Source organism: Podarcis tiliguerta (genome assembly GCF_965153285.1).
Source record: "Podarcis tiliguerta genome assembly, chromosome: 5".
In the NCBI taxonomy this organism is placed as follows: Eukaryota; Metazoa; Chordata; class Lepidosauria; order Squamata; family Lacertidae; genus Podarcis; species Podarcis tiliguerta.
In genome coordinates, this window is record NC_139538.1 from 74,936,036 (window position 1) to 74,963,698 (window position 27,663).

Here is a 27,663-nt window from a genome sequence, read left to right on the forward strand (position 1 = left end):
ATCTGATGCCCTTAGAGCAGGAGTGAGTAACCTCAAGCCCAAGGACGGCTCTCTCTGCCTCTCTGCCTGACCTTTGGGCCTCGCCCCCAGGCTACGTCATAGGATGTGTCCATTTCAAGGACACATTCCAGCCGCCTTGAGTGCTTTTGTCAGGCTGAAATGTGTCCTTGGCCTGTGATAATCCCCCTGGCTTGCCAGAGTGAAGGTGTGAGAGACAGAGATGCGTTTATAAACCACTGACTTTTATATGGCCACTGTACAAGGGACAGCCCCAGCAAGCATGGCCTATGGGCAGGGATCATGGGAGTTGCAGCTCAGCCACATCTGCATGGCCAAATATTCCCTACACTCGTATTACAGAGGCTTTTCCCAACAGCTGTCACAGTGCCAGTGGGTGCCCTATCTGAGGGAAGAAAGACACTTTCTCAGAATTAAAACATTGTGCTTCTAATGGTGGGATATTGTAGCATTTCTTCCACAAAAGCAGAAGCTATCGACAGGTCATCCATTCTCTGGAATGGCTGCAAGTCCTGCCCTTTTTTGCCGTGGTATTTCAAGTCCATTCTGTCTGATCAAAAGCTTTCTCTACTTGTGCACGATGTCCTTGAATGCTCCTCTGTGCACGCACCTCCTTCCCTCCCTTTCCACCATCGCTTCCTTGCCTCTTTTCTTCTTTCTTCCCTCACTTTCTGTAACCTCACTCTTCCCCCATCCCAGCACAGAGTACGTGGAGCGCTTCAACCCCAACGTCCTGAAGGATTCTGCTCTGTCTACGCACAAACCCATTGAGGTGAAAGGGCCTGGTGGCAAGGCTACCATCATTCACGCCCAGTATAACACCCCAATAAGCATGTATTCTCAAGATGCTATCATGGATGCCATTGCAGGCCAGGCCCAGGCGCAAGGTGGTGAACTTGCTGGGTAAGAGAACTTCCTTTGTGTGCCCCGGTTCCTCCCTGCATGCTACACTGCCCTCTCTTTCATTTTGAGCAATCTGCTAAGTGCCGTGTTGTGGAATAAAGTGCTGGAGACAACAGGATCTGGGAAACTGGGAGGAAGGGTTGGTTTGACATGATAAATCTAGAATTTCTGTTTTATTTGTCCATCATATTTGCATACCCCCCCTTTCCCCAAGGCTGTAGGGTTTGCCTTTTTTGCTTTTTCATTTTGAAAGATAAAGAAATCTAATATTTTATCAGATACACTTAAAACCCAACCAGTTACGAGGGCAGAGCTGTGTGCAGGTCTGTCCCGAAATCCCTTTAAAGCAGTGTGGTGGTGTTCTGAGACTAGAAGAAAACTTCCTTTAAAAAGTGGAACAACAGTGGTTTTTAAAAAATGCCTAGGGTGGGAAAGCAAGTGTGTGGGGAAGAATTCAGCTTCCTCCATCCACCTCCCCTTGCTGCACTTCAGAACATCTCCCAAATATTGGGTGATGGGTGGTAAAAAGAAGAAGAAAGAACAAAGTCAGGTCAGGAGTGTTGTGCCAATATTACTCTCTCTCTCTCGCAGTACATTTTTAACAAATGAAATCATGGGTGCTTTTTCAAGACTGTTGATATTTGCCTGTGTCGATTAGGAGTTAACTCTCAGTTGTGCAACTCCAGTATCCTGATGGAAGTTATATGTGTATGGCCTTCTTATGATGCGTATATATATCTATATTGCTTCGTGTGCAGATTGCAAAATTTTGAATGCATTCAAAGTTACAGAACAGCAACGTTGCTACCCTAGGTTTAACAACTTTAGCAAGCTTCTTCCAACTGCTGATGTATTAATTTACTCCTTTGCACTCCGTGTATTGATAATGATTTCTTCTCTTTCTTTCCCCCCTTTATACATTCCTTGTGGGTTTTCGTTAATTTCTCATACTAATGTTGCTCTGTTGTGTACATCCCAACTCTCCATTATGATGGACCCCAAACACTCAATACTCTTTGTTGGGTTTTGATCCTATGACTCACAGTGAATCTCCACTGGCGTAAGTAGATTTATATTTCCAACTCTATAGAACCAAAGAAGTGCAGAGTAGAAATTAATCTTCCTCTTATGTATGGCCCACTTCTTTCCAATTTTATAGATTTTAAAAACATTTAGTATGTATTGGTGCTAAATTAAGACATATAAGGCAGACTCACGAATGTTAAAAATACTTTCATGGCAGAGAATTTTACTGGCCTAGTTCAGATATTTACCAAGTCCACAACTTCCTTTCGGTGGTAGGGGGAGCACCACATGAACACCCAGTCATGATGATGCCCTATTTGAATCACCTCTACTCTTTTGTTGGGGAACGCCTTATGTGAACAGGCATCTGCACAGTTAGGTGCTCCCATTTAGCACTCACATCATTGGGACACAATCTGCACGGGGAAGGGGAGCAGGGTTCTTGCTAGGACTTCAAACAAATTTGCATGAAATCTGCATATGCTGGTTTATATGTATAGGAGCCCCTGGGCATATAAAAGTGGTGTGTGGCTGGCGTCTTACCCAGCTGCCCTGTTAGCAGAGTTTACAAAGTGTGTTCTTTTAAAAAGGGAATAAGGGGACAGGGGATCTAGGGCCCAGCATAAAATGCTGGGAGCTCTGGCCCCCTAGGCTACCCTCTTGCAATGTTCATGGAGATATGGGAGTCTGGTGTCTCCTGTGAGAAATCAGGTAGGGTCTGAACTGAGCCAGTATTTTGCTGATGGCAGTTCAGTGGGATCTTCTGAACAGCTGATCACACAAAATTAAACAGTCAATTCAGCATATCTTTTCTTACAGTAGAATGTTGCTCAAGAAGGAGCCATTGTTTAGGGTTGCAACAATGAGCTTATCCTCTCCTTGGGTTTAAAGGCTCCTCGCACCTCCTTTCGCATGGTTATGAGCAGGAATTCAAAATCTTTGGCTTCCATTTTTTTACTAACTGCAGCTTGCCATGCCATCCAAACCCACTGGACCTAACCACAGGTAAAGGAAAGAAGTCAACTTCAAATTATGGTTTGTGAAGCTGACTTGTTTCTCTAACCATAGTTAAGATTAACCACAGTTTAGGGTTTAGACAACACACTAAATTATGGTTAATCTAAAATGGAAGTGGAAGTTTCTGATCACTGAATGGTGTGCTGGAGGAGGGGAAGCGTGTGAGCCCAGGCACAGGCTAGGCTCGTTATTGTAACACCAAAACACTAAATACAGCCACCATGTCCTCCAGAAAAGTCCAGATAGGTCACGGTATAATAGCACCAAACATATGAAAATAGAAGACACACTTCTGCATTGTGGTTAAATCTCATCAAAGGGGTTTACCTATGAATTGTAAGGGATTTTGGCTTTAGAGTGATTTACACATGCAGTAGAAGTATGTGGTGCAGGTCTTTCTGGATGGTACCACTTTAGACTGCACATGGGAATTACATGTTACAATGTTCTGCTGGTAAAACCCCCCCAAAAAAGACAGAGATTTGAGCTAGTCTTACCTTTACCATGCTAATTTCAGTCTGAAGTGGTACAGTCCTTGGGAAACTGTTCCACATGTGGATTCTACAACACATGTGTACTGGTTTTCCGTGGGAAAGACCCTAATACATAAATTAAGAACTATAAAGTTACTGACTCCCCCACCACTCAGAAAATAAGCAAAAAAAGTAATCACACAGACTGAAAATGCAGAAAGACAGATTCTGGGGAATGGATTTTGTTCCAGTGAAATCTGCAGTAAGAACAAATACAAGAATCTGAAAGGTGTCAAAAAGGGAAATAATTGACTTTATTTCTTTATCAGAATGTATATGCCCATTATAATATTTTCCCTGTTACCTCAAACACCAAGTCACTCTTTAAAAGCACACACTCCATAGACGCATGTTGTGTCCTATGTTTTGGACACACGGTTTTCATATTTTTTATTTTATTATTTTTATCTGAAATATTTTTACACTGCCTTTCTGGGCAAAAAGCCCTCCCAAGGCAGCATCCGTAAATTCATAAAATTGGGGGACACATTTTTAATAATACATAAAGTTTCACAATTAATTTTTTTCTTTATATACTTTTAGTATACGGTTCCATACTAGAGCTGGGCTCTGTTCACAATGTTTCTATGTGTTTTGGGGGTTTGGTTTTTTGTTTTTCTTTTTAAACTAAGAGCCCTCTGAATGTGCTTCGTTCAGTGCTGCACAGCTCTTGTTGTTGCTCCTTTTCACTTTTTAAGCTTCCTAATTTTTCACCTGCAGAATATTAGTTTCTCCCAGTAGATGTTATACTGTGCTTTATATGTGAATGCATTTCAGTTTCACCCTTCTAAGTCCACAGACAGGCTTGCTTTGGCAAAGCTCTGTGCATGTCAGATGTGAAATTATGTTGACTATTCTCAAATTCACTTGGATTCTAATGCACATAGCATTTTTCTGGTTCATATCAGCTACATTTTTTAAAAAATGGAGTGAGCCAGTTCTTTGCAGGTGTCTCTTGGATTTAATCCTTGGCACAGATTTTTTAAATGCATCTTAATCCTATCTTCCTATCTTCCATCAAAACTCAAAAGTGGTCTACATGAGGTTCCAGGAAGTCCTACCTGTATACAGGAGTTACTTATAACTTTGGTGGGGAGGAGGAAGACAGTTGTATTTATATTGTTCACGATGATAAGTTTGGGGTTTTCTTCCCCTAATCTTCTGTTTAATTCATAATACACCAAGACAAGATAGTTTTGCCTTTTCATTTTTCATGCATATTCCAATGAATTTTCTTTCCATAAACTTTTATCATTCTGTTTCTGCCCCTGTTTAAAGGGATCGTCACTGCAGAACTATACATAAATGAATGACCACTGAATAAGTGAAATGGACTAGAATGCCAAGGAAGTGAATAACATTTTAGGCTACACTCCTGTACACACATACTTGAGAGTAATTCATGGTGAACACAGTAACAGGGCTCACTTCTGAGTAGGCATGCATTGGATTATACTGCAAAAATCCTAAACTGTTTTCAGATATACTTTGAATGAACCTGATAACAAGATACAGATTACAGTTCCTTGGATTTCTGTCATTGTGGTGTGTCGTGATTTCAGTTATTAGCTGTCCAGTTTAATACAAATCATAAAAGTTCAATGACACAATTAACCCGAGGAGCCAAATTCTGAAAACTTTTCTTGGGTTTTGTTCTGTCTTTGAACATTGGGGTCAGTAGCAACAAAGGAAAGTATTTCTTCATAAAACACATAAGAAGAATATTCACTATCACAAGGTGATGGCTGTTGGAGTTTGGCAGCTTTGAAAAGGGGATTAGATAAATTAACAGAGCAGAGGTCTATTGGCCATGCAAGGTAAATCAAGTCTTCAGTGTTCAGAGCCGGTGTGCTATGTAATTGTTAGATAACTGGGAACAAACGCCATGGGGAAAAACACTGCATTCATGATCTGCTTGTGAGCTTCCAGGGGCATCTGTCTGGCTGTTGTTGGGAATCAAAATGCTAGGCCTGATGAACTTTGGTTAGATTCAGCAAGGCTATAGCAGCTGGTCTACTCCACAGATTGTAAGCAGGAGACTGGGATCAAATGGATTCCCATTCCAAGAGGTTTGCATTGGTGATATATTTCATTGTGATGCCTGCGGGGGGGTTTTAATGTATGACTATTTTTTATGATATAAATTGAAGAGTGTCCATCTCTGTTAATTGAAGCTATCCACCTGAAAGCAAAAAAAAAAAAAAGTTCCTTGATGACCCATTACATGCCCAATACAATGCTACTAGTGATAAGGGAAGTGAATTTAATTCCATGATTATGTATGCACATAATTTTGTTTAGTGAGCTGCCTCTGATCAGCATTGATATCCTTATAATATGAGCAAATATTCCTCAAATGGCACTCACCAGTTGCCATCTTTCAACAATATTCAAAACATGGTGCTATGGTGTCGTTGAAGGCAGATATACCAGCATAAAAGTTTGAGCATTTATTTATTTATTTATCTATCTTATAGGCTTATTTAAAAAAAAAAAAAACTGTTAACACGGATGTGGATAAGATAGTGGGATAAAGGCCAAGCAACGTATGGTTTCAATATGCCTACATATAGGATAGAACAGTCTTCCTCAACCTCGGCCCTCCAGATGTTTTGAGACTACAATTCCCATCATCCCTGACCGCTGGTCCTGCTAGCTAGGGATCATGGGAGTTGTAGGCCAAAAACATCTGGAGGGCTGAGGCTGAAGAAGCCTGGGATATAATAGTTCTACAGCAAAATGGTAATAGAGGAAAGTGGAACCTAGATAATGTAATAGATCTGTTACTCTGAAAATCCATCATGGTGTAAGAAGAAGAAAAACCGCTCCCTGTAGTTCTTTGTAAAGAGTTTATCTGAACTGAATATCGAAGTATTTTGGACAATTGCAGGCCATTTGGATAAATGAGTTGAAATATTTTAGCCTGTTGGTAGATTTATTTGATAGTTTGGAATAGGTCCACGTACTGATCATTCTTAAGTAGAAGATGGGCAAAGTTGTATAGATATAGATATATAGAAATATATAAAGATATAGAGATATAGATATATGGATGGTTATGAGTTGGATACAGACAACTGTTGGTTGCGCTTAGCTCCCATTGTAACCAAAATGAAAAAGTTTATCGTGACTAATCTCAGTACCACTGATTTCAATGGGACTTAGTCTGGCTCCATTCCATCACCACCAGAACCACAAATATCCTTTGGACAACAAATGCAAGTCAGAATTGTTAGTCTCCTTACATTTGCTGGCCAACATTTACATTGATCACAAGTGCATCATCTCACTGAACTGTGGTTAAGTGGAAACTGGGGATCTGAAGGCAAGCAGCAGGAAGGGTGTTGGGGAGGGGAGGACAAATTCAGCATTGGCCATTTTACAGTGCACCTCTTTCTGCATTGCAGTAGCCTCCCTGTTAAAGATCCTCATGTAGACAGTGCCTCTCCAGTGTATCAGGCTGTGCTTAAAACTCAGAACAAGCCTGAAGATGAGCTTGATGATTGGAGTCGCCGTTCTTCCCACTTGCAGTCCAGGTCCTTCCGCATCCTGGCTCAGATGACAGGAACTGAGTACAGTAAGTCAGGCTGGGAAGCCCCAGTTCACGTCTTTGATGGAATTCTTTGTTTTCCCTCTGTATACCAACGGCCAGTAGTCATAAGGTAATATGAGAGGTGGAGTTCTGTGCTTAAGCGGGGAAGCCATTTTAATTCCCTCTCAATGCCACTGGCATCACATTGCAGCATTACAGTGTTGTGCCAGAGGCATCATGGGGGGGAATTAAGATGGTGGCGGCAGCAACAACAGTTACCTAGCCCAACAATTCTCTCAACCCTGGTTCCTAAAAACATTTTTAAGGGTGAAAAAAAAAACTAAAGAGGTGCTAGCATCAGCCAGGGTGGGCTTTCCAATGTGCTTGGGTCCTTGACATTTGCCTGAGGGTGCCATGTTCAGATGCCAGGCCTGATTTCATGAATAGATGGCATCTGAAATCTGAAGGAAGGCATGAGATGATGCTGAAGGATTGCAGGAGGATGGATACAGAGAGATACCATCACTAAGGTATGTCGATTCCATGCCATATACAACTTCTTATGTGCCTTGAATTGGGCATGGAAGCACGACTTCCGGAGGCGGCGCGAAACCGTGATGGCGGACCTCTTCGAGCTCTGAAGAGGGGCACCGCAGAAAAGGGTTGTTTCGCTACGGCGCAGCGGCAACCCATTAAGAAAAACCACGGACAGAGAGAGTCCGTGGCCGTGGGACTCGGCGGGCACCTGGAGCGACCCCAAATTCGCGGAAGGGACCCCGTAAGGGGCTCCGGAGTGAAGGAGGGGGAGCGGTGCTGTGAGTTCATCGCTCTTTCTGCGGAGGCGAAGCCGCGCGGCTGTCACGGATGAGCGCTGACCTTTCTTCCAAAAAATACTACTCTGAAACAGCAAACCCGTGAGTAAGGACTTAAGATTTGTTACAATAACTTGAAGAAATTTGGCTGAAACCGGGAGACGAGAAAGAGGAAGTCCGTCTTCCGGCACTGCTTATAAGATCAAAGCAGACTGTTTAAAGAGCGGAAAGCGCTGTGAACAGGGAAGCTTTAAGGCTTTAAAGTGGGACTTTCGTGCACACTTGAAATTCTATTCTTAAAGGAAGAAAAAATACAGTTTAAATTGGACTTGGAGCGGTCCCCCATGGGGCGAGGGAAGACTCTAACCCCAAATCTTCGGGTGGCCGGGTGAAGCTGTTTGACTGCGGAACTGTTACAAACTTCCAGATACTTTTGTAACTGAAGTGCAACTTTTGGGCTTACTTAGTTTGAGTGGATACAATTGCAGGCACCTTGTTGGAACATTGTTAAACGTTTTAAAGTGCTCTGCAGGACTTTTTTCTTAGTGTTTTGGAACTAACTTGCTTTTAAAATTGTTTTTGAAAACGGAAACTTTAATGGCGGAAAAGTTACCTTCTTCTTACTAACTTTTGGTGGCACTCCCCCTAGAGGACATTGGATAACAAAGGCCTGGGAAAAGTTTTTTTGCTTACTTTCTTTCTCCAGACTGTTTATAAATTTGGACTTGTCTTTCCCATGGGATTACAACATCTGACCTTGAACATTGACTGATGAGTGGTACAGGAAAGACAAGAGCAGCCAAAGCTAAGGAAGCTAAGGAAAAAGAAAAAGCAAAAAAGCAGGCACAGCTTTTGCAAACAACTTTAACTCAGGGACGTAGACTATCAGTGCCTGCTGTGCTTGCAACACAAAAAGTAGAAAGTGAAAAGCCTGAAAAATCTGAAGAGGAAGATATGGCATCAGGAGGAGCAGAGGCAGTACTGAAACAAGTTTTGGAACAATTGTCAACATTAAATCAAAAAATTGATAACCAATCAACAAAAATTGACCAAGCTACATCCTCGATCCAGAAATTGACAGATCAGGTTTCCCAACACACCCAAGCAATTGAAAAATTGCAAGGAGCAACGGAAGAGAACCGTAAATTGGCAGGGGAAGCCGTTGAAATTGCAACATCAGCTAAAAAAGAGGTTGAGGAAGTTAAAGCAGAAGTCAAGCCTCTGCATAAACAGATAGGGGACCAACAAACCTATCTCTCTTTGGTGGAACTGAAAAACCGGGAGACTAATCTTAGGCTTAGGGCGGTCCCAGAAATCGAACAAGAAGATTTGATTGGATTTTTGACAACAGAATTTTCAAAGTTCTGGGGCTTAAAAGAAGAAAGTGATTTTAAAATAGTATCGGCTTTTCGACTGGGAAGATTGGTAAGAAAAGATAGATCTAGAGACTGTCTAATAGCTTTGAGATCAAGAGAGGAGAGAGACAAAATATTAGGCCTACACTTCAAAAACTCAATTGAGATACAAGAGAAAAGGGTGGAAATCTACCGAGATATTCCTAAACAGCTATTGGATCTGAGAGCCACCTATTCAGAATTGGCTAAGTTGTTGAGACTTAACTCAATCCCTTACAGGTGGGAGTTCCCACAAGGACTATCATTTACTTACAAACAGAAGAAGGTTAAAATAAGATCACCAGAGGATCTACAAAAGTTCCAGCACGACCACGGAGAAGATCTCCAAAAAGAAGCAGCAGCCCTTTGGCCTATACTTAAACCAGGACCCACTCTGCCAGCAGGCGGAGGGACGCCTAAATCCTCGGAATTAGAGGAAAAAGAAGATACACCGCTCTAGGTGTAACAGAATAGTTCAGGATGTCTCTGCAGCTACTCAGTTGGAATATAAATGGCGGAAATTCCCCGGAGAAAAGAAGGAAACTGTTTCATATATTGAAGAAAGAACAATTGGATATTATTTGTTTACAAGAAACCCATGTGACCAGGCTCCACAGGAAACTTTTGGTCAACAAAAGACTAGGCCAAGAGTTTATTTCCTCAGACAAGGTAAAGAAAAGAGGAGTGGTGATTTATGCTAAGGAGAGCCTGATACCTAAATTTTTATTCAAAGATGAATATGGAAGAATTCTGGCAATTGAAATCCAGACCCAAGGAGAAAAAATATTGATACTAGGAATTTATGCTCCAAACGACGGGAAATCAGAATTTTTCAAGAAGCTGCATGAGACGCTGCTGGACTATCTGGACTATGCTAACATCATAATGATGGGAGACATGAATGGAGTGGTGTCTACACATATGGATAAGTCTTATAACCAAAATCTAACATCAGACGGCAGACTGCCTAAAACTTTTTTTGAAATGACTGACAATCTGGATTTGATTGATATATGGAGGACAAAGAACCCCCTAGGTAAAGAAGGAACTTTCTTCTCTGAGGCCCACCTGTCCTGGTCAAGGATCGACCAAATCTGGACCTCCAGGGGGCTGGCACCCAAGACTAAAAAGGTGGAAATCTGCCCAAAAACATGCTCCGACCACAACGCTCTGAAATTAGATCTCAGACTTACTCAAACCGGTTCCTTCAGATGGAGAATGAATGACACTCTTTTAAGAGATCAAGAGATTGTGAAAAAGGCCCAAAAAACATTAAAGGACTATTTTGAGATAAATTTGAATACTACAGTAGAAAAAAGAACCATCTGGGACGCAAGCAAAGCTGTCATGAGGGGGTTTCTGATACAACAGAATACAATTAAGAAGAAGCTCTGGAATGGAAAGAAAGATAAAATACTGGAGAAAATACATCAAGGAGAGAAAAAATTGAGAACTAAACCAAAGTCAAAGGATCTGTTGAGAGAAATTAAATTCCATCAAGCAGAATATTCAAAATTGATTAATCAGGAGATTGAATGGAAAATAAAACAGATGAAGCAAAGATCCTTTGAATCAGCAAATAAATGTGGAAAGCTGCTAGCTTGGCAGCTGAAAAAAAGACAAAAGTTGAACACAGTTACAAATCTAGAGATTGAAGGAAGAACGGTGCAGAAACCAGAGGAAATTAGGAAGTGCTTCCACAGATATTTTAAAGAACTTTATGTACAGGGGCCTCAGAAAGAATCAGAGATAGATCATTTTTTAAAGACAAATGGACTATCAAAAATAACTCAAGATAAAAGATCAATCTTGAACTCTACAATAACCACCCAGGAAATTGAAAGTGCCATTCAGAATATGCAACTAGGCAAATCTCCAGGCCCGGATGGGCTTACCTCCAAATACTACAAGACTTTGAAAGACTATTTAACACAACCCTTGTTGGAGGTATGCAACCAGATCATGGATGGGAAGAGGGCACCAGAAACGTGGAAAGAAGCGTTCATCACATTGATACCTAAGATAGAATCTGAAAAGACTCAACTCAAGAACTACCGCCCCATCTCACTCCTGAATGTGGATTACAAAATATTTGCAGACATTTTGGCAAGTAGACTTAAAAAAGTTTTAATTGAAGTAATTCACAAAGACCAAGCAGGCTTTCTCCCTGGTAGACATTTATATGAGAATACCAGAAACATCATCGATATTTTGGAACTTTTACAAACTGACAGGAACACAAGGGCGGTGTTAATTTTTGTTGATGCGGAGAAAGCATTTGACAATATATCTTGGATGTTCATGAAGAAAAACTTGGAAGGGATGGGAGTGGGGCGGGGGTTTGAAAATGGGTTACGAGCAATTTATTCAGAGCAAAAGGCCAAATTAATAGTGAACAATGTGGTGACGGAGGAGTTCAAAATTGAAAAAGGGACACGACAAGGGTGCCCTCTATCCCCTCTTTTATTCATTTCAGTCCTGGAGGTGCTATTGAACATGATAAGGGAGGACCGGCTGGTACAAGGGATAGAGGTCGGAGTGAAACAATATAAACTTAAAGCTTTTGCAGATGACCTAGTTTTGACATTGCAGGAGCCAGAATCCAGTACAAAAAGAGTTCTTGAACTTATATCTGAGTTTGGTCAGGTGGCGGGGTTTAAGTTGAACAAACAAAAAACCAAGGTTTTGACCAAGAATTTGACACTTACAGAAACAGAGGGGTTTCAGAGAGAAACAGAATTAAATGTGGTAAAGAAAGTGAAATACCTAGGGATCTATTTGTCTTCCAAAAATTTGAATTTATTTAAGGACAATTATGAAAAATGCTGGTTGGAAGTAAAGAAGGATTTAGAAATTTGGTCAAGATTGAAACTTTCCTTGTTGGGAAGGATTGCAGCAATTAAAATGAATGTATTGCCGAAAATGTTATTCTTGTTTCAAACCCTACAGATCGTGGACAGAGAGGAATGTTTTGGAAAATGGCAGAAGGATATATCTAAGTTTGTCTGGCAGGGCAAAAAGCCCCGAATAAAGTATAAAATATTAACTGATTCAAAAGAAAGAGGGGGGTTTGCCCTGCCGGATTTGAGGTTGTACTATGAAGCTGCAGCCTTCTGCTGGCTGAAAGATTGGTTTTTGCTAGAAAACACCGACGTCCTAGATCTGGAAGGTTTTGATAATGCATTTGGTTGGCATGCATATCTATGGTATGACAAGGTTAAAGTTCACAAATTGTTTAAAAGCCATATTGTCAGAAAAGCGATTTTTGCAGTCTGGATGAAATATAAAGACTTATTAGAGAGTAAAACACCGAGGTGGCTATCACCGGTGGAGGCCAAAGCTCGAAAAAGACCCAATATGGAGGCCTATTGGCCGAAATATTGGGAATTAATTGAAAAAATTGGAGACGGTTGGAAGTTGCAGAGCCAGGACAAATTAAAAAACAAGGTGCGAGATTGGTTACATTATGCTCAAATTCAAGAGGTTTTTAAAATGGATAAAAAGGTTGGTTTCCAGGAGGGGAAATCGAAACTAGAGACAGAATTGTTAGAACCAAAGACCAAGAATTTATCTAGAATGTATAACTTGCTGCTTATGTGGAACACACAGGATGAGACAGTTAAATCTGCTATGATAAAATGGGCACAGGATGTTGGACATAATATTATGTTTGAAGACTGGGAAAGGTTATGGAACACCGGAATGAAATTCACGGCATCTAGTGCCTTGAAGGAAAACATTATGAAAATGATATACCGGTGGTACATGACCCCAGTCAGGTTAGCCAAGATGCATCACCTGTCTGACAACAAATGTTGGAAGTGTAAGGAAGCAGAGGGGACTTTCTTCCATCTCTGGTGGACCTGCCCAAAAGTGAAGGCCTTCTGGGAAATGATTTATAATGAATTGAAAAAGGTATTTAGGTATACCTTTCCTAAGAAACCAGAGGCCTTCCTGATGGGCATGGTGGACCAGAAAATGTCAAAGAAAGATAGAACTTTGTTTATGTACGCTAGCACAGCAGCAAGAATACTCATTGCAAAGAGTTGGAAGACACAAGATTTGCCCACGCTGGAGGACTGGCAGACGCAGTTGATGGACTACATGGAGATAGCTGAACTGACCGGCAGAATCCGAGATTTGGACAAAGAAACAATTGAGGAGGACTGGGGAAAATTTAAAGATTATCTGAAAAAATATTATAAGCTGTATGAATCCTAAGAAAGTGCATGATTAGGAAACGATAAGCTTCTGCGAATATGATTAAGTAAATGGTAAAATTAGTGACAAAAGAGAAAAGGAGACAATTTAAATTGAATATGTTATGTTTATTTTAAAGGTATTGAAATTGAGATATAATATATTGTATTTGGATACATAACATTCGAAAGTTACAACAAGGTATGAAATAAGGTAACAAAATGCTGACATTGTTAATGCAAAGAACGCAGAATCGGAAGGGGTGGGGAAGTCCAAGTTTTATTTTGTTTTTGTTGTTAAAAAAGAGAAAATTTGTTTCTTGTAACTACTTTATTTGTTTATAAACCTATAAAATTATGGAAAGAAACGCAATAAAAAAATTTATAAAAAAAAAAAAGAATTGGGCATGGAAGCAGAACTGCAGCCAGCGTGGCCGGAAAATAAAACAAAGGCTGAGTGTGTTCCCATCTCCTGGCATTTCATAAGAGTTGGACTATAGCATGTTACACCACACTAGAGTAATCTTTAAGCGCAGTCCCACACAAAATGTTTTACAGTAGCCAAGCCTAGGAGGTACTTAAGTGTGTATCAACATGGCAGGGTCCTTGCCAAGAAGGGACACAGTCTGTGCAGAAGACAAAGCTATCATAATGCTGTTGCAGAAGCATAGCAACCAACATATGAAAAAGGATGCAGGATAATACCAATGCCATGAGCCTGCATTGATGGCATGACAACCATCATATTGATTGTCAGCATGTTTAATTCCCCCAGGGCACAAATAATTCACTTTGGCAATCTGCTCGGGAAGGGAAGGTTGTCCAAAATTGGGTGGAGGTTTGCCCAACTGGTTTCATTGTTCAAGAGGGCCCCTGACTCTCTGGAGAAGTGTTTCAGGAGTGCAGGTGGCTGCAACTCAGAGAATAGGACTGGGAATCTTACTTCCATGACCTTGTTTAAGTTAACTTGCCTTAGCATCCCAGGTATTGAGCTGGGTGTCATCAATATATTGATGACAACCAACTCCAAAGGTCCAGATAATTCCTCAGCCATCTTTGAGTTAAAGATATCTGGAGCCTAAGGAGTGTCCCATGCCAATTGCCATGGGGTCTAGCAAGCCTCTCCAGTGGTTACCCTCTGCATCTGATTGGACAGATGAAAATAAAATCACTGGTAAGGAAGCCCTGACACAGTGACCTGATGTTCCAGTTGTCCATGAGAACTGCATGATGCCAGGCAGTAGCCTTAGATAGGAACAAGGTCAGCAGAAAAGTTTATCCCTTCTTGGTATCTGGGTGTGAATCATCCAGCAGGGCTATCAGTTTTGTGTCTGTCCCAAAAGCAAACCTGAAATGAGATGGTAAAGGGACAGTGAAGGATAGTTTACAAAATCAAAACATTAACATTTCAGACAGAACATGCTGACTGAAATGCCAGTGTAACAAAAAGGTTCCAAAACGTAAAGTTAAGGTGCAATGGGGGGAAGTTGCTGCTGAGACAAGTCTAATCATGGTCAGCCCTCCTTTCATCCTGCAATTTCTTTCTTTGGTTCTTAAGAGATATTAAGACCAACAAATTTATTCCTGCTCCAGTTGTGACAATGTGAATTGAAATCACACATAAATAGAAAATCCTAAATGGTGTTCTAGTTGAAAACTGATTTTTATTTTTTTTAAAGCAGGAAAGATAAACTAACACTTTAACCAGATTTCAGAAAGGAAGAGAAATTCAAAGTAGGTTTTTTTCTATTTTAATTCAAACCACTGAATAGAAATTCACACCTGCCAGCATTGGGAGAGCCAATCACAGGTCTCCCATGCAAAGTGCCATTTGATCCCTAGAGAACCTGAATTACCAGTTCCTGCTCCCTTTGTACTTAGGTTGTAATCTCCACCTAGTTGTCTTGTTTGTTTTTTCCTCTCTAATGGAGTCAATTTCTCATCTGCAGTGCAAGATCCAGATGAAGATGCCCTGAGGAGATCAAGGTAGGCAACTAGCAGCAAGTACTATGGCCTTCTCTTTACTGATAACAAATATTTAGTGCTCTAAACTGGCATTAATTTGAACACTATGAAAATTTAGTTCTTAAGAAGCCTACTACATTTACTCAAACCACTAAAATGAAAGTGCTGTTGGCTTAACAAAGAGTCTCTAGGTGGAATAGATGGGGAAGTGGCCTAATTCCAGGGGGCGTGCCCAGTCTTTGCACAAGGAATTCCCATTTGTTTGTGGTGGGATTATTTTGTGTGACAGCCCCCCATGAGCCAGTGTGCATGTGACTGCCCTAAATTGTGTTAAGTGGATGGAAATGTAATAAGATGGTGTGGCTAGTCTTGAAATTTTAATGAGCAATTTATTTGGATGACCTTGTGATTGGCACTTGTTTCAATGGAGATGCACAGATGATCACGGTACAGGAGTTGTTCCCAACGATATGAATAAAACACCTAAAGTTTGTTTTAATGGAAACTAAAGCGGGGGAAAGCAAAAATCCAACTCACCCAAGATTATTTGGTTTGTTTCTTCTCATAATAATGCAGTATGAGCATACAGGACTGCTTTTGCTACTAGAGTAAAGTGTTTGTCCATTTTCACATATTCTGTCTCACAGAAGCTCAAATATTAATCCATTACTTGTGCTTGTCTAGCTTGAATAGGCTACAGGATTCACCTTCTTCCTACATTCAGTTTATTGGTAGCTGTCTGGAGTAGATAATTCTGGATCCTAGTCTACTCTCTTTTTGCGTAGCTCTCCCTCCCTGAGCATATTCTTCTAGTGGGGTCTTGGGATTGTGATCGGTTTTATAATTTTGCCTCGCCAGAGTTCCCACTGCGCTGCTGCAGATTTGCTTTTGTTGGTGTTTCATCCCTGTGATTCTTCCATGCATATCCCCATTTCTAAAGCACACACCCACCAGAAATTTTTTAGATGTATGTTTGCAGGTACATTTGGCTGCCATTCGCCTTCAGTGCCAGGCGTTTAGGAAACTGGAGCTTTGCTTATCTCTCAGATGCTTAGTCTAAGATTAAGGTCTCTAGACTGGCTTCTTCTGTTTTAGCAGAATGCTTACAGGCTAGAGAACTGCATCACATGTTGCAAAATTTGCACATGGAAGGCATTCCATAAGAATCAGTGTGCCATCTCTGCATGTAGATTGCCATGTGTGACATCCACACATGTGGTTTTTTCCACTGCATCTACACTTGCTGTATATGTGCTGGGTAGCATCAGAAAATGCACATCCCTTGGAGCTCTGCTGAATGATATTCTGATTGCAGCTGACTTACTGTAACATCTCATTTCTGACTTGGTTCGCACAGGAACCCTAAATAAAGCCTCTGCATAATGAGAACACTCTGGGTTCCTGTAGCAGCTCCGACAACTGCTACAGCCACCTAAGAAAAGCTTCCTTCCATCTTTCTTTTGGCAAAACCACCCACCTCCTTCCAGTAGCAAGGAAGGAGAACAGGGTGCTCAAGGGGGCAGTAGTGCTGGAATGAGGACTCTGAGCGGGACTGTAGAAGCAGTCACCTTAGAGCAGCCTTTCTCAACCTGTGGGTCCCCAGATGTTGAACTACAACTCCCATCACCCCTAGCTAGCAAGACCAGAGCTCAGGGATGATGGGAGTTGTAGTCCAACAACATCTGGGGACCCACAGGTTGAGAACCACTGTCTTAGAGGCTTCTTACCATGTAGTGCCTCTGTTTATGACTCCTGTATGAACTAAGACAATGGCTTTTGCACCAGTTAAGTATTTTGGATTCTGTACAATTCCCCAGGATTTGAGATGTTTTCACAAGTAACACAATCTGACCCATTAATATGAGTCTGTTTGTTGTTCCTTTGCATGCCCTTGAAGGCAAAATATATTCCTCAAAGAGCTTGCACTGGCCAACAAAGGAAAGGTTTGGTTTAAACCCCTGAAGTTGAAAGTAAGGCCAGGAATGATAGTTTTTGTTTTCAGAAGGGGAAATGGGCAGATGCATCCGTTTATAGAAGACTGCGTAATTTGTTGAATGTATGTAACAATACTCTATGCGTCATGTGCTGTATGTTGTCAGCCTTGTGCATGTCACTTGTTTCTCAAACTATGATTGCCAGGGGTGCTCAGCCTCTGGTGAACATTGTGACTTTGGGCATGATGGGCCAGAAGGTTAAAGTAGGCATTTACACATTCAGTCAGTACTCTCCTGAGCCTGCAGATTCATTTTTTTAAAAGATGACCAAGAAGGATCTGTGGTCAAAGTAGCAGGTTTTTATACCATAGAAGAAGGGGCTGCTGCAGTGGTATGCTACGCCCTGATCCAACATAGACTACCAGACACATTTACCCATCGTTCCAAAAAGTTGGATAGACAAAGATGGAGTGCTGTGTCAAACTCCCAAATGCTGTTAGTAGTATAGTTATAGTGGAGTCTTTAACTTTGTACAACATGGCCTCCAAAGCAATGGGCTTGTGGGAGAGCCTGCGGCAACCGCAATCTGTAATTCTTCCAGTATTCACTGTATGTGGTCTTCAGAGAGGAGGCCTAAGACCACTAATGAGTTTTTTTTAATATATATATATATATATATATATATATATATATATATATATATATATTCCATCAGTATTCAGCTAGTAAAATGGACTTGCAAAAGTCTCCGTCCATGCAATACTCTCCCATCTTGGAAAATGTTTGCTTTCTGCTTCTTTCAGGCTGTGCAGGTAGACTTTCATGCAACAATTGTGGGGTGATGCCTCCTTGTGGTGGCTCTTCAAAATTGACCTGCCCTTGTGCCAGCCTTCTCCAGCCTCGCCCTCCAGATGTTTTACACTGCAATTCTCATTAGCCCCAGGCAGTTGTTGTAGCCCAAAAACATCTTCAGGGCATTTGGTTGAGGAAGCTTGCCATAGATGGATGAAAACAAAAAAATCAAAATAAGTCCTTTCAGACTGTCAGTGTAAGAGACAATCTGCTTGCTAATTAGCACATGAATACTATTCTCTGTTGCTGTGTCGCCTCTGTATTTCAACTTCATTCACTGTGGGAAATCAGAAGGGCTGGATGATTCTCCATGGAGCTCCCTGTTTCCTTATAGTCTTCCACTCAAAAACCCTGGAGTTCCAGAGTAAAAAAAGAAAATAGCTGCATTTTTCACTCTTGGGTCTGGGGACTGTCACTCCATAACCAGCCCCAGCCACTGTTAACGTGTGGCCTTTTCTCAGAATGAGAGTATGTGGTGCTTCAGATTGTAAAGTTCCCATTTACTGTAATATTTTCCTTTGTTATGGGGTTGCCATGAATTATTCAGTGAATTGTGAAGTAGTTTGCCTTTCTCTAATGACATCTCTTGAATTCTTTATCATGCCGAGACAGAGGGAGATATCTTGACATGGGCTGTGTGTGTGTGTAAGTTTTTCTTTCTAAAAGAAAATGCTGTCTTTTGGGAGACTCCTATTAATTTGATTTGGAACAGCCTAGCTAGAAAACTGTGCACTAAATAAATGCCACAGAGAGAGAGAGAGAGAGTCATTAGGGAGAATGAGGCAGGTGCTCAGCTAACCTGTGCTGAAGGAGTTGTGTGGCAGGGAGATCAAGTTGGAGGACAGAGACCTCTGTTTGCCACACAACCTGTTCTACACCTCATAAGCCAGTCTGTTGCTCTCAGGCGCAGGGGAGGGTATTTTTCTGTGCTGAAGTTGAAGCAAGAGTCAGCTTCCAACCCATACTGCTTTTGCACATGGAATGATTGGAGGAGGCACCACCTTGCCCTTTGCCTCAGCAGGTCTTCAGCAGGTGTGCCAACTCCTAGGGACCGAGGCAGTTTCCACACACCCCCCCCCCAAAGAAAATATTTTTTTAGCAAGCAGAGCACCCCGCCCCCCCAACTTCAAGGGGCATTCGGCTCTGCCCCTGGCTCCTTGCAGTGTCACAAGGATGCTTTTGCTGTGGGCTCTGCCAGTCCAGGGTTGAGAGTTGGCAGCACAGACAGGGAGGACCAGAGTGGAGCCTGTCTGAATGGGGAAGTAAGCAAAGCAGAGCGGCAGCTTGGTGGGGCTATGCGCCTCCAGCTCTGCTTTTCGAGGAGCATCTGTGGTGTGGCAGGCTGGGGAGTTCTGGGTCCACTGTGGGCTCTTTTGTGCCGCTGTTAGGCAGGCAGCCAGCCAGAGCTTTGCACCCACCCAGGGAAGGCTGCTGAAAGGCAGCTGGGCTGCCGGTGAGGGCAAGTGGAGCAGGAGAGGTACTGGCATATGGACGACAATTGCCAAGGGCCAAGGCAATTTCTGCCCCCTGGCTTCTTGCATTATGCGACGTCAGGGTGTCATGTGCATGACATCATGGCATCACATGGTGTTGCCCATGGGGCCCCCTCAATCCCGTTAAGAAGATGGCACCTCTGGTCTTCAGCCAACCCTCCCACCTACAGACCGCATGCATGCTGTGCCTTTAAAGCACATTTGAAGCACATTCTTTCCCTCAAAGAATACCGGGCAGTGTAGTTCACCCCTCACACCCCAATAGCCCTTAGTTAACTACAATGCCCCAAATACTTTTTGGGGGGAGGGATGTCCCTTGAACATGCTTTAAAGGTATGATGTGCAGATAGCCATGGACTGTTGAAGCTTTGGAGACATCTAAGGGCAGAGTTGCTTGTTATAAGGCTCATGGGACAGGCCTGTGCTGAGTTCCCATCTCCCCTCCTCGATACATAGCATCCTGTGGGTGCAATTATGCTGTTCGTTTCCCTGCCCCTACTCCATGCCACCGACTACAGGTGAGGAAAAGCTCAGCTTAACTCCAGAACACCATGAAACGACACAAAGGGTGAAGAGGATACTTGAGATGGGAGGCCGCAGCAATGCTGGCTGGCAGCTCTTGGGAAGGGAGGTTAACAGTAGGTGGCGCCAGAGACAGGCAGAGGCAGCTAATTCTGGTTTTGTCCATGCCCGTCTCTCTGCTGACCAGCAGAACCACCCCTGGAGTGGTTAGGCAGGTGGATACTGGCTGAGGCAGACTGAGGTTGGTGGGGTAGTGCCCCAGGTGGACCAGCCTCTACTGGTTGAGTAAGTTTCTGGACATAGTGGTATCACAGGGGAGGCAGTAAGGCTCTTCCCTTTAGGTGACTTTGTGCATCCCTTCACTTTCTTCCAAATGTGGTCAGCCAGCCCATGCTGCATTTGCAGACCCTCCAGTGCTGAGTTGGGCTGCCCTATGCGGGTGGCGCTGTGGGTAAAACCTCAGCGCCTAGGACTTGCCGATCACATGGTCGGCAGTTTGAATCCCCGTGGCGGGGTGCGCTCCCGCCATTCGGTCCCAGCGCCTGCCAACCTAGCAGTTCGAAAGCACCCTCGGGTGCAAGTAGATAAATAGGGACCGCTTACCAGCGGGAAGGTAAACGGCGTTCCTTGTGCTGCGCTGGCTCTCCAGATGCAGCTTGTCACGCTGGCCACGTGACCCGGAAGTGTCTGCGGACAGCGCTGGCTCCTGGCCTACAGAGTGAGATGAGCGCACAACCCTAGAGTCTGGCAAGACTGGCCCGTACGGGCAGGGGTACCTTTACCTTTACCTTAAAGTTCTGGCCTGATGGCACCACTTGGAGGGCATTCCATGTTTACTAGGATGGGGAGTCATGCCTTGGAAATGGTACATTAGTAGAACCCCACAATATGCCTGTGCTTTGTGTATTGCCTGCAAAGCCTTTTTTCAAGGGCTGATTTCCACTGTTTATTCTGCTTGTTGTCTGTGCTTCTTTCAGCTTCGACGGTAACCAAGGTCCTGTTCATATGTTACTTGGAAACTTAAAAAAACAAACAAGCCACCAATCCTGAATCATGAACCCACTTTCTTGTAGCAGAGTGGTAGCCAGTTAGAATCCTGCATGTTCTCCTACACTTTTTTGCCATGACAGACTTAAGGGCAAAGCTGTGGCATGTCAGCCGAATGCCAGAGGAGGGGGAGTTTGAAGGTCATATGTGGGGAGGCACCAGCAAGCTTTCTTGGCTGCTTCCACTCAGTCCTGTCAGCCCTCTGTGTGCAGCCAAAGAAAGGCAGACACTAGGACCCAGGAGAAACCATTGGCATGGTAGCAAGCTGTACTATAGAGAAGGGGAACTTCCCTCTTTGCCATGATCTCAATGGAAATTGATCCCTCAAGCTGCCATTTGCATCAGTGGGATAGCCTCCATAGGTGCCAATGGAGGCTACTCTCCATACAGACATTTGGCAATGGGGACAGTTTTTATTTGGACCACAGCAATTTGTACCCCCACCCTGCTGCTGCTTGAGCACAATCAATTTATTCACACAATTAACACCCCTGTGGCTGTTATCCTGTTATCTAGTTTTAGGTTAGGAGTGCAGCTACTGCTTACATTTGTTTTTAAGCATACCAGTTAATTATATCTGCGCAATTAACAACATGTCAGATCTGATGTCGAGATACAGGGAAAGGGGCATAAGTCCATCTTACCTCAATAGCATAGCAGACTGTGATAAGTACCTAGACCACCTCAAACCATATTGCTCATTTAGAGAGAACTCTCTCAGGGAGATTGTACACAGGGCAAGAATTTCCAGTTTCTGGGGAAAGCAAACCCATCTACAAATTCCTAACCCTTCAAATCCACAATTCTGGCTTCTTCGGCAAAATAAAAGAAAGGAAGCCAAGTTCAATTCAAGGGGCTTTCCATTTCATCATGTTTTACTGAACCCCATCAGGAGAAAGCATAACATATGAACAGGGGTGTGCTTTTTCTTTCATCTTGCCAGTTTCACGCTCCAGTGCTGCATCAAAATAAGGATATTTTGGGGCTCCAGGGACTTCTTCTTTTTAAACAACTTACTAACAGATAAACAAACATTGAGATTAACATACGAATTATTTCTTCCTCTTCTTCTTCTTCTTCATTCTTGTTCACCTGTCTCTCTTAATTTTTCCAGCTCTGTATGGTTGTCCCACTAAACTATTGGCGCAGATCAGTCCACAGAGTTGTAGGATGCCTGGCAGATTCTGTGGATTTTTAACATTTGTGGAAAGATTGCTGAGATCCCCTGAATCTCATAGGGGTTAACAGACACATTGCAGAATTATACCTGTACATAGTGAAGCAGGCCTGCAATTTTGGATGTCAAATTGCAAGTTATTCCAGCTGCAACCCTATATCCTCACTTACCTGGGAGTAGGGCCCATTGAGCTCAATGGAACTTGAATAGGATTGCACTGTTGATATATTATCTTCCCTTCTACTGCAAGAGGGATGCCTTTGGATTCTCTGTCCTAGATGCCAAAACATCTTGGTCAAATATTCTGCCTCTGAGCTTACCCAAAGCTTGTTGTGCTAGTTCTGGTCTAGCTTCCTCCAACCTGATGTCATCTGGAAGTTGTTGGACTCAAACTCCCACCATCCCTAACCTGGCTGAGACTGATGGGAGCTGGAAGGCACCAGGTTGGTGTAAGGCTGTTCTAATTGGTCACACTTTAATAACAGAAATTGGAAAATATCTGTTAAACAGCTGCTGAGATTTGTGTTTGGTGTGCGTTGGATACGAATTACTGTACGCTTACTTAGATGCTAGAATGCTTTAAATTGTTTGCTTTTGTTCTTGCATGCTGTAAAACCTCTGCCGCCTAATCAGACGGAAATTTGCTGGCAGGAAAATGATGAGGCTATACACTTATGAGTTCCTAGCAAAAGCAGCCCTGTCAAGCCAAGCCAAACTCAGACTAAGGGGCAGGAATTCTTGTTTAAATTAAGCTGAACATTTTAAAATGAAAAACTACCCCAATTTTTCTTCAAAAGGCTCGTTGGTGGTGTTTTTTGTCCTTTTCTTTTCTCTTTTGCACTGATTTTTGAGGCAACTTAAATCCAAATAAATTGCCATTGCCCTAGTTGTAAGGCACGGGAGCGGTAGCCACTGTCCCTAACCCCTTTCTTTCTTTATTTCTTCCTCCTCTCCCTTTTTCTCTCCCTCTCTTTCTCTCTCCTTCTCTCTCCCTCTGTCTCTTTCTTCATGCCACAGGGAAAGGTTTGAAACGGAACGTAACAGCCCACGCTTTGCGAAATTGCGCAACTGGCATCACGGCCTTTCGGCGCAAATCCTTAATGTCAAAAGCTAAATAAATCCTATGAATAGTAAACAAATGTGCAAGACAGACCTGCTCTATAAAGAATAAACTGCTCTCCTGAGTTAGCGCCTAGGAGTATTCCGTATATTGATACACTAGGGAGGCATAACACTGGGTGTTGTTGTTTTTCTCAAAGTTCTTGTCTTTTGTTTTCTGTTGCTGGTTTCCCTCCACCATCCTGTAAGTTCTCTGAATTGTAAAATGGATTAGATTGGCCTTCACCACACGTATAGTGTAGCTTGAAAATGCTGACTGGCTTAGCTATTATAATTTCTAGCTTTTAACTAATGTAAATGAAACAGGGAGATGGGCAGATTTCTGCGAGCCAGTATATTTATATATAAAATAGCTCCAGAGTATGTTCCTGCAGATTAAATAAAACTGGAAATAGGAAGTTGGAATGGAAAGTGTGCCTAGGGCTTGGGCTTGCCAAATATGTAGACCTCTTAGTTGGTGTAGTTCAGTGATGTCATTTTAGATAAGACATTTGATGTCCAGGGTTTAATTTATTTTTTCCTTGTCTGTGGCATATCTTTAAGCGCTGAGGCTTAAGGTGTCGCCTTTGAAACCTGAACCTTGCTGTGAGTGTAAAGTGGGAGGTGGTAGCTCAGGAATTAGAGAAGCAAAAGGCACAAGATAGCAAAACCTTGTAATGTTGGCCTGGAAGAAAGGAGGAAATATGAGGAAAAATTGTACGCTGGATTTTTAAAAAGCATGGCATAACTTTTAGACAAAACTTTGCCTGTTCTGTATTGCAGTTGCTTTGAAACCCACTTTTCTCTGTATATAGCAGTGTGGCTGACCTGAAATAAAGACTCTAAAAAACAGATGACCTTACGTGCCTTTTTACCTTAAGTTACCTTGCTTCGTAACATCCAAAGTCTCCTTCATTAGAGAACTTGTCTTCTTATTGTCTATCCTTAATTGCTGTAAATATGAAAGGACAGAGCCAAATAGCAATCCAGTTAGGAGGCTAAGGAAACTTGCACACAGACAGGGCTACTACGTGTGTATAGCACATCACAACCACCAGTCAGAAAGATAAGGCATTGTGCCAAACAGCTGTTGGAGAAGACAACGTGGGGCTCCATTTAGGCCTGCCCCATCTCTCTTTCTTGCTAGACAAGCTGTGTTGACAACAACAGCCAATTTCTGCTGGCAGAGTTCAGAGCTGCCGAATGCATGGGCGTAGCCAGAATATTTGTTAGTGGGGAGCAGGCCTCTTGTTAGTGGGGAGCAGAACCTCAGTTAACTATGTATTTTTTATTGATGGGGGAAGGCAACTGCCCCTTCCTGCCCACCCCCTTGGCTATGCCCATGGCTGAACATATGTACAAATGCATTGCTACAACCACTGATTTCCCTCCGCCCTCCCACAATGACTCAATCTGTACTGGAGATTGGCTTTGCAGTTTTTCTGCCTGTTTGAGTACAGATTCCTTATTTATTTTCGTCTGTGAGTATTTAGCACTCCACTTCCTGCTCTTTGGCACCGAAGCTTAGTCCTCATCAATGGGGCACAAGTCTTCCTGTCATTGGTGTGGACAGAAGTCTCCCATTTTGCCTTTCTCTGTTCATTTCCCCGAACTGTTCCCGAACTCTTGGGGAGGGGGCAAGTGGAACAACAACCAAAGGTTAGGTGCCCATTTGGGAAAGAGAAGAGAACCTCTATTGTTTTTCCCTCCAAATATTTGAAAGACTTGGGTTGGGAGGGGTGAAGAGGTAGTTCCGAGCTCCTAGCAAACAGCCAGTTGTGCTATTTGGGACGAACTTGTGTGGGCAAAGACCTCTATTGGGTTGTGCTTCATTGCAGACCCATGTTCTCCATCTCCACAACTCTAGCCCAGGAGAAGAACCATGGCTCAGTGGGACAGGGACACCGCTCAGTCATACAACACCAACATTGCATACAAAAGGTCCTAGGTTCCCTGGCATCTCCACATAGCCATGGGAAAGACTCCTGTCTGAAACCATGGAAAACCAGAGCTAGTCCTTGTGGCCGATACGGATCAACCCAAGTGGGATAGCTCAGTCGATAGAGCATGAGACTCGTGATCTAAGGGTTGTGGGGTCAAGCCATATGTTGGGTGAAAGATCCCGGCATTGCAATTCTGTTATTCTAACTTGTCTGACCAGTGGTCTGACTAAGGTGACCTCTTAGCTTCTACCTTTACTATTAAGAACCTTTCTGTGCGCCTCATTTTTCTCCCATTGTGCTTTTTTTTATCCCCCACACCTTGCCTTTTCCATAGGGGAAATTAAATATGATAGTTTCACAGTTGCATTTCAAATCACCCCTCCTCTCCCTCTCGCATTCTTGCCAGTTACAAGGCCCAGTTGTAGCCATGACAGTTAAGCAAGGCTTCTTTCGGGAGGAAGCGTGGGTAGAAATTTAGCTGATAAGTTAATTTTAAAAAATGGCACATGCTTGGACAGTGGATGATAAAACACTGCGGTCAATGTTCTAAAACAGAACCCTGAGAGACCACTGTGGTCGGGGACATCCCTGGTGGGACTGGGCCAGGGAGAGGGGCTGGGTCAGACCTGGCCTTGTGCTTGGATGGGGAGGGGGCATGTTGGGTGCCACAGCCAGCAGCCCACCTGTCTCTCACCCACCCAAGGAGGGTCTCTGCCTTCTCAGTTCCTAAAACAAGACAGGGAGGGAGGAGGTGGGGGGGCCTTACTGCCATTCTCACCACTAAAGCAGAAGGAAAGGGGGAGATGTTAGCTGGGGGGGGGGAGGTGAGGAGAGGAAGAGGGGTGGCAGAGGCAGGGGGAGGTCAAGGCAATGGGGGGGACTACACACAGTGTGATTTGCCCTGGGCCCTTCACCCCTTTAGGACCAGCCCTGATTGTGCTGACTGTTGCTGAGAGAAAAGGCTTTCTGAGAAAACCCCAGTGTGGACATCATGGATGCTTCAGGTGTATGTCTTTGAATCGCAAGCTCAATTGTGGGCTGAGGGCGCACGGTGTTTAGGAAGATGGTGCTGCTTTGGTGTAAAGACTACCTTGCAAACATTCCACAGGAGAGGAAGCGCTTGCGGCTTTTGATCTAAAAGTATACAGAAAAGGCAATTGCTTCCACGGGGACAAATAGTGCAGCTTTGGTAGTTCTTACCAAGAGGAGGGATTATTGCTATCAGGATCAAGCCAGACATCTCTACAACTCTATACCAAGTCTTTATTGGATTCTGGATCAGAGTCCTGGATGAGAGTTCAGGTACTTTCCTACATTGTTAATTTTGTTTCCTGGTTGGACCAGTGGAAAAGGCTTCCACTAGGATTGTTTCTGTGTCATGTTGAAGCTTTCAAGATTGAAAGCCAAACCTATTTCTCTTTAATGCATCCCGCTGGCCAAAGCAAACCATTCAGGGTATACCTACACTATAAACTTATTTTCTAGACCAGTTTCACCACTGTGGCTTCCCACCCCATTCCCAAAGAATCCTGGGAACTGTCAATTGCTGGCGATGTTGAGATCTCTCTGTTCTCAGAACTAGAGTTCCCTAGGGTTCCCTAGCCATTTTTAATCTGTCTACATATATACCCTCGTTATTGGCCTGCATCAAGCCAGTGCTTTCATTTGCCTTAACATTATATTCAGGGCTGTGTAAGTTCTTCATTTTGTGGAAATGCAGAAAGGGCACCAAATTTTATAGAGAGTATCAAATTAAGTGTCCTGAGAACTTTGGTCTTCATTTTTATTTTTATTTTTCCTAAAAAGGCAATTTTCTGGCCCATGTGAGTATAGATTTGGGCTTGTTTTTTAATTTAAAAAGTGTGAGAAATGCCTGGTGAAATATCAGATCAAAAGGGGGAGGCTACTTAGTGCCTCCCATTGTCAAGAATCAGATCCTTTAAAGCTTTTAGACCCTGCATTCTCTACGACTGATTATGAAAATAAGCAAATACATATGTACATAAATTGGTATGGGTTGCAGCCTTCCATTTTTCTTGGAGCAAAATTCCAGCGATCTTGGAGTAGAATTTTAATTTTAAAAAACAACCAGAAATAAAGAGCACACAGCCCTGACTAAATTAATTAATGTTGCAGAAATGAATCTCTGGCATTGAGTTGAGTTGACTGGCTTTCCTTATCGCTGGCTGTTAGCACGT

The 27,663-nt window shown here is 42.9% G+C and overlaps 1 protein-coding gene across 50 annotated transcripts in view; it reads left to right on the forward strand.

The window, feature by feature from the left end:
* The window catches only part of LDB3 (LIM domain binding 3), a 152,461-nt gene that overhangs the window by 83,462 nt on the left and 41,336 nt on the right, over positions 1-27,663 (forward strand). For 23 of the 50 annotated variants that reach the window (XR_014511020.1, XR_014511021.1, XR_014511022.1 and 20 more), the window contains exons 6-8: positions 718-921; positions 6,883-7,074; positions 15,384-15,420. Coding sequence is in view for 46 of the 50 variants with exons in the window: in XM_083439994.1 (XP_083296120.1) it covers positions 864-921; positions 6,883-7,074; positions 15,384-15,420 (287 nt within the window). In the remaining 4 variants the exon portion in view is untranslated. Of the gene's footprint in view, positions 1-717; positions 922-1,966; positions 1,982-6,882; positions 7,075-15,383; positions 15,421-23,441; positions 24,375-27,663 lie in introns of those variants that run through there. The other 27 variants (XM_083439993.1, XM_083439986.1, XM_083439989.1 and 24 more) reach the window with 5 other exon arrangements.